Here is a 6,808-nt window from a genome sequence, read left to right on the forward strand (position 1 = left end):
CAACATATTCATGCTGCCTCCAAGTTCAAACTTCCAAAGTTTACAACCTATCAAACATCAGTGATTAACATAGCACCTAAGATGTATTACCTAATCAACACTTAGCCTTATCACACAACAACACACTAACAACTACATAGACTAGCTAACATAGCAACCAAACCCTCTCACACTGCCTGGACGCGCTTCCACGCGCCGCCATAGGTGCCGACGAGTGAGCCCACGCATCATCCACCAACTTCAAATTTTGGGAAAACCTACAACATGAAACTTGTAGATTGAAGCAAGGTGAGCAACTTTAATACCTGAGGTTTCAACCGATTTGGCCGGAATCGGCTGGAAAATACCTCGAAACACCACCACGAACTCAAGCTTCAATATGCAAATCCGGGGTTCAAAACTCAAAATCTTGTTTCAGTCTAAGTCTAGCCACAACCAAAAGAAGGAAAGGACCAAAACTCACCTAAGGTAGCCCATTGTTGCCGCTGTAAACGACGATTCCAATCACGGCAACACTGCCGACTCCAAACCGAAAGGCGTCGACTGCTGGCGTCATTTACAGCTTCACCACCGTGCGACACTTCTCTAGACTTGGAGGCGGTGGTCCTGTGAACCCAACAAGACTGGCGGCGATCAAAACGACGGTCGGACGGCAGAGTTCTGCTCCGGTCAAGGTTGAGGTGCGCGGGTGAGCTCGGGAGAGGAAGAGAGAGAAATAGTTGGGGTCTTTCTGCAATTTAGGGTTTCTAAAATAAAACCCATAATTTTTTCTATTTATACACTTTTCAAATCGGAACCTAACTTCTTCTGATCGTAACATTTTCATACCACATCCGTTTTATGCGTGCCGCATGTCTACAAACTTGTATTGCCACACTTTACAACTTTCATGAAGAAAGTTTTCAAAAATATCCTACGGATAAGAAAGTCAACTTTTGGCCACTTAAAACAAAGCACATTAATAAAATTGACTCCCGCAACTTCAACTTCGCACATGCGAATATGAATTTCCACAAATAAACCTTCATTAATTTTGGAAATAATATAAGGAAATTGATATGAAAATCTAAAGTATTACATGCCCAGTGCTCATTAGGATGCAAATTTGCTCCCCACCCATACTTTCCCACCCTCATCCCCACCCACCTAGTTGAATGACACATGTCATATCTTTTAATTACTCTAACCATGGTTAACAACATTTATGTATAACAATATATTATATTATCTTTTACTTTAAATCACTATTTTTTTCTTTTTCTTTTTCTAAATAAAATAACAAAGCCTAACAAATTTAGGACTCCTCAAGATCGATCAACAAAGATATATAATGTCTGGGTGTTTTTTGAAAGAATAATTACCAAGTCGACATATTTGAAAATACCCTCTCAGATCATAAAACAATCTCACACTTGAAAAAAAAATGTGATTGAACTACAAGTAGTCATCTCATGTATATATAGATTGCGGAGTACGTGAACCCTAGGCCGCCGCCTTGGTTTTTCGTCAAGATTGCTAGCCCTGTCCGGCGGCATACCTTGAGGCGGCGTCGTCGGACGGGACGAATGGGGCTTGTCTTCGTAGTAGGCTGGTCCAATCGGAGCATGGATGGGGAGCCGTGGACGTCACCGTCGCGTATGCGTGGAGGTGTCAAGGAGGGAGAGTGGCAGTGGGTTGGCAAGATGGTGGCGCCCAGCCTTGAAGAGAAACGCAGATGGCCAAGATGTTGGCTCACGATGGTGGCAAGGAAGCGGTGGTTGCCTAGTGGTGATTATCGTGGAGTGTCTTTGGTGAGTTCAAATGTGCCCAATTTGGATCAGTTTGATCCAATAGGGTTGTGGCTATTTCGTTTTGATCCGGGGAGGGGAGCGTGCTTTGTTTGTCGACATGGGGGAGCTAATGTCGGTGGTGGCGCTGGCGTTGATGCCAGTGGTGGAGCAGTAGGAAGGACGCAGAAGCGATGGAGGCGGTATGGCTGGTATCCATGACTTTGGCTTGGGCTGGTTGCTTCGGGTTGGTCTGCTATGGTGGGCTAGGGTTTACTTTGGCCCACTTCTAAGTTTGTAGCTAGTCTATTTACAGTAATTCCTTTTGTTAGGAACCTAAGCATTTGTGTGTCTAGTATTTCTTGCTTTTCTGCGAGAAATAAGTGAACAGAATCTATGTAATGAATGGTGCTAGCATGCCACGTCCTTAACTTGCCCGATTGTTTGGCAAGGGAAGGCACATATCCGTGTCATTCTAGCTTGAGTATTAATGAAATTGCCGTATGGCTTTACTTGTCAAAAAAAAAAATTAACAGTTTTATCATTTATTACTTTTAAAAGTACATTTTTATTATTGGCCTAAAAAAAACTGGTAATAGATTATGTGAAGCCGAGGTAACACTGTTGGGCTGAGACCAATCAAGGGCCAACCCAATTTCCCAAAGAAGGCCCGCCTGATTGGGGCTAAACATATTTTTTTTTTTTTTTTTTTAGCTATAAATAGTTTAGTAGGCGGCGCAAGAGCGCAAAAATACAGAAGAGAGAGAGAGAGAGAGAGATCTAGGTTTTGGAAAGATGGCAGGAGGGTTTCTGGCGAGGAAGAAGAAGAGGGCGGAAAAAATACGACAGGTGGAAATTAGCAAAGCGTACGAGGAACGGGAACGGAAGAAGGGTCCCGGGTCTGATCCATTGCTGTATATCTGTACTTTCGAGGAATACAAACGTCACGGTACAGCTGGCTTTTCAGCCGGTTACGGTGTCCACACCATCCGAGTCTCCGATTTGAATGGTTCTGACGATAAGCCAAGGCCCGAGAAGCTACGCGAAGTTGCTAATCTGCAAGGGGAACACCTTCCACTACACATGGGTTTCGCTGTCTTTGGCTCTCGCATTGTTCTGGCCGGCGGCTGGTTTCTGCATCCGAAGATAAAGCATCCGATGCCGACCTATGTTTTGGAGACCGATCCAACTGAGGAACCCAACCCTAGCTTCATCAGCACCACTAGTAGTAGTAGACCCCGCTACATGATTCCGCAGTTGAAAGGACATAAAAAATCTCAGATCTGGCTTCGGGAGATTGACGGTAAGCTGTATGCTCTCTCCGGTACAGACTCGAAACAAATGATTTTTCAGGTATTTGACCCCAAAGCCAAACCTGAATGGGATCGTCTCCCCGCGCCTCCATTCGATGATTGGAGTGCGTTTTATTATTTTTCATCATGTGTAGTTGTGGGCACCAAGATCATTCTCACAACTAAGAAGGAAAGGGAATTCAAGACACTCTGCTTTGACGTGGCTCACCCTAAGGGATGGACTAGCCTTGAAGCACCCTGCTCTGACCCTCTTTGTGTGTCCCCTGAGTTCTACAACCCGGTTTTAGTTTTGGACGTCAAGGAGGATCAGAATGGCTTTGACAAGCTAATGTTTACTTTTGATAATGGTGATAACCAAATTCTAGTCTCCAGAATGAAGTTGTCCGATGAAGGGGTACCTGTTTCTGTTGAATCAGTAGCTGAACTAGATTTGCCCGACAATCGTGACATTGAACCAACTTCATACAATTTTGCCCATCTTGGAGATCAAACAGTATGCTTTGCATTCATGGATATATTCACTCTTCATGTCATCACTTTCAATTTTACCTATGCCCCATTCTCTCACAAATTCCTGGGTCACATGTTCAACAAATTTAACTCGCGTGAGGAACTTTCTTGGATCAACATTAGTGGTTGCTTTGTGCTCTAACTCCATTGCTCCCTGTAAGCCATATTCTCTACTTAACCTGAACTCATAGCATTCCTTATTTTATGATTTCTACCAGTCATTTTGTCTCAAGGTATATAGATATCATTTAGGATAGGTATGTACACATGTTTCTCTATGCTTGATATGTCTGCATCGATCTAGAGTGCAGCAATGTCATTTTAGGCATGCAATTTTTATTTCCTATCGTCAACCCTGATCTTAAAACTTAGTTAAACGGGCAGTCAGGCACTAATTGAGTCATGAATTTCGGACAGTATATCAATCATAACCACACCACCTATAACAAACCATCGTCTTCATTATTACATTTTGCATGCATAATCTAGCGATATGGTAATTAATATTGATTTTTTTGTGCTGCCATTCACAATGATGGAAAAAAAAAAACAATCTGGGCTTTTTATCTTTTGATTTATTGGCATAGACCCTTTGGGTGTTGGGTATCCCTGCTACTACGATAGGCAAGGTTAGGATTGAAGAAAACCAATTTGCTCTATATTGCCAATTTAATCAGAGTAGGTAAAACACATCATCAACTCATATGCTTTGACTTAATCATCTAATCATGCTCTTTGAATAAATCAGCATTTCTTGCCTTCTTTCAAACTTAGTCTATTGCTGACGGTTATTTCTTTGCTATACTTGGGATATGTCCTACAGGATTAGTCAACTGAACTTAATCAGAGTGTAGGTTAAAAATTCATCTACTTGATCAGTCTGCTTTGTTATAAACATCTACTCCTCTGCTTTGATTGAATTGGTGTTTCTATCCTTCTTTTAAACGTTTTACGGCTGTCAATGTGACTGTTATTTCATTTGTATATTAGGGGTATGCCCTATAGGATTGACCAATTTGATTTTTGGGAAGATAATTTTTGTAAGAAGTAACATGGTGCTGTGAGCTGGAGGGAAGGGCGGTCTCTGCAGATATTTGTGGTATCAGTATATATTTAATCTGTAATTATAATCTTGAAGGCTGAGAGGGGAAAGGTGCAATATAAGTGTCTACTGAATAGTTTCAATTCACATTTGTCTTGCCCACACCCCAGCCAATTGATAACTTTTGGAACTGTAACATCCAAAGCACTACTTGAAAGATTCCATGCAAGTGCCAACCAATAGTCCCAACTGTCAAGTGTCTTTTCATGATTTTGATTCAATTTCTCTCCCTCATAAACACGATTTGATGCTTTAAAGCAAAAGGAATACAGTAGAAGCTGATAGGTTTTGTTTGAACACTTAAAAAGTAATTTATGTTTAGGTGGACGACTTGGGATTGCAAAGCCTTAACTTTTGATTGTTAGGTTGGTCTGCGAAATTCGTGTGTAGTATGATGTTCTTTTCCCTTTTTTTTCTTAACACAAGCTAGTACTTTCTTGCCAATGGAACTGTGTAATTGTTTCTAGTCTTGACTTCTGGTTTAGTTCACCTGGATATTGTATCTGTTAGTGTCTGTGGGCGTAGATGAAGATGTAGGAGGTCTGTTTCTTTTTTTTTCACCTGCACACAAGTCTTGCATATTGGTCTTGTAGTTTAGTTTGGGATGTTTATACTTTGGAACAGGTCAGCACACAAGTCACAACCGAGTTGCGAAGTTGCTATGCACCACCAACTACATGCTTTTGTAAAACATATCTGCTTTATTTCGCCTGACTACTTTTGTTGTCTGTCATCTATTGTAATGTAATGCCACTTTATTTAGCTTGTCCAACTCATATGGGTACCTTTAAACTTTTTATGTTTTTAACTTTTTATTTAAGACTATTGTATGCTTTTGATTAATGATTCTGACACACTATTACGAGGAAGGGGGGGGGGGGTAGAATTTGTGCCAGGCGCGGTTGATTAGGTTAGCGACAGTAGGGTGGGATATTGATGATGATGATAGTATATATGGAAAAAATGAAAAGTAGAGGGAGTGTTTAGTTACAGAAGAGGGAGTGTTATATTCTTGTTGCTACAGTAACTTTTTTCTTATAGGGAACATAAGAGATTAGAGTACTACATATTACATTTGAACTGTTTAGTTACAAAAGGTAGAACAAAAACTCTGCTAAACAGTTCTAGATAGCAGGTGTACATCATTCTAAAAAGAGAGTAGTTGTACACTGATAAATAAAAAAATCTGCTCCTAGTGTTCTAAAAATTGTTGTTTCAGTTACGGCTGCAATAGTAGAGCTTAATCTGGTGTTCGTTAAAAAAATAAAAATAAAAAACAGATGACTCTAGTAGTCCAGTTGTTCTTGTACCAAGTGCTCCACACTTTGAGAAACACCAGCAAAATATTGAGCTGAAGAACGCTTCGCATGCACCAGCCAAAAAAAATGAAGTCATCAGTAAATCTGTAGAGACTAAGAAACCAAAAGTAACAAAAATGGAATCAACAGAAGAACATGATCAAGTTTTGTAGCCTAAACAATCTGAGAATCATGATTGATGACATGAGTTTATGAACATCTTCTATAACTATAAATTGATGAGAGATAACCTGAACAAAAAGCAGATATTGATATTGCAGAAACTTAGTTAACACGTTATTGTTTGGGGTGGCAGAAGGAAGATATGTGAAGAGAGAGTGGTAGGCTAACAGAAAGAAAGACAAGAAAAGTCAAGAACCCCATGTTGTTAATTGATTTAAGGGTAAGTGGAGAGGCAGAATCACCCAACCTTTCTGTTGAACTTCTCAAGGGAATTGAAATTGACCACTTTCTGCTCCTTTTAGCTGAATCTATTATCACATTATGATGACCCAAAGAGTGCTGCAAGTGGTTATTAAGCTAGCGTGCAAGGGGAATATGTCTTGGTTTAAACTAAAGAATTAATTGGTTTGATGAGAGCGAATTCAAAAGATGGCATGGTAGCTAAATTTGAGCAAAATCGATTCAACACAAAAACAACAAAGGAAACTAAATGTAATTGCAACTGTAAGCCTAACCTTTCAGATGAAATAACCATTGAGTAAAGTTTGATATTTGTTGCTTTTCTTCTTCACTTATCCCCTTCTTGTGTAATCGTATATTTTCTGTTAGATGAAAGACTTTAAACAACAGCCACAA

The 6,808-nt window shown here is 40.2% G+C and overlaps 1 protein-coding gene across 1 annotated transcript; it reads left to right on the forward strand.

The window, feature by feature from the left end:
* Positions 1–2,535: 2,535 nt before the first annotated feature.
* LOC101304124 lies at positions 2,536–4,989 on the forward strand. Its single transcript, XM_004287378.1, has 2 exons — positions 2,536–3,745; positions 4,580–4,989. The coding sequence occupies exon 1, from the start codon at positions 2,562–2,564 to the stop codon at positions 3,729–3,731; it is 1,170 nt and encodes a 389-aa protein (XP_004287426.1). The 5' UTR covers positions 2,536–2,561; the 3' UTR covers positions 3,732–3,745; positions 4,580–4,989.
* Positions 4,990–6,808: the final 1,819 nt, after the last annotated feature.

This window comes from Fragaria vesca, linkage group LG1 (genome assembly GCF_000184155.1).
Source record: "Fragaria vesca subsp. vesca linkage group LG1, FraVesHawaii_1.0, whole genome shotgun sequence".
Lineage (NCBI taxonomy): Eukaryota > Viridiplantae > Streptophyta > Magnoliopsida > Rosales > Rosaceae > Fragaria > Fragaria vesca.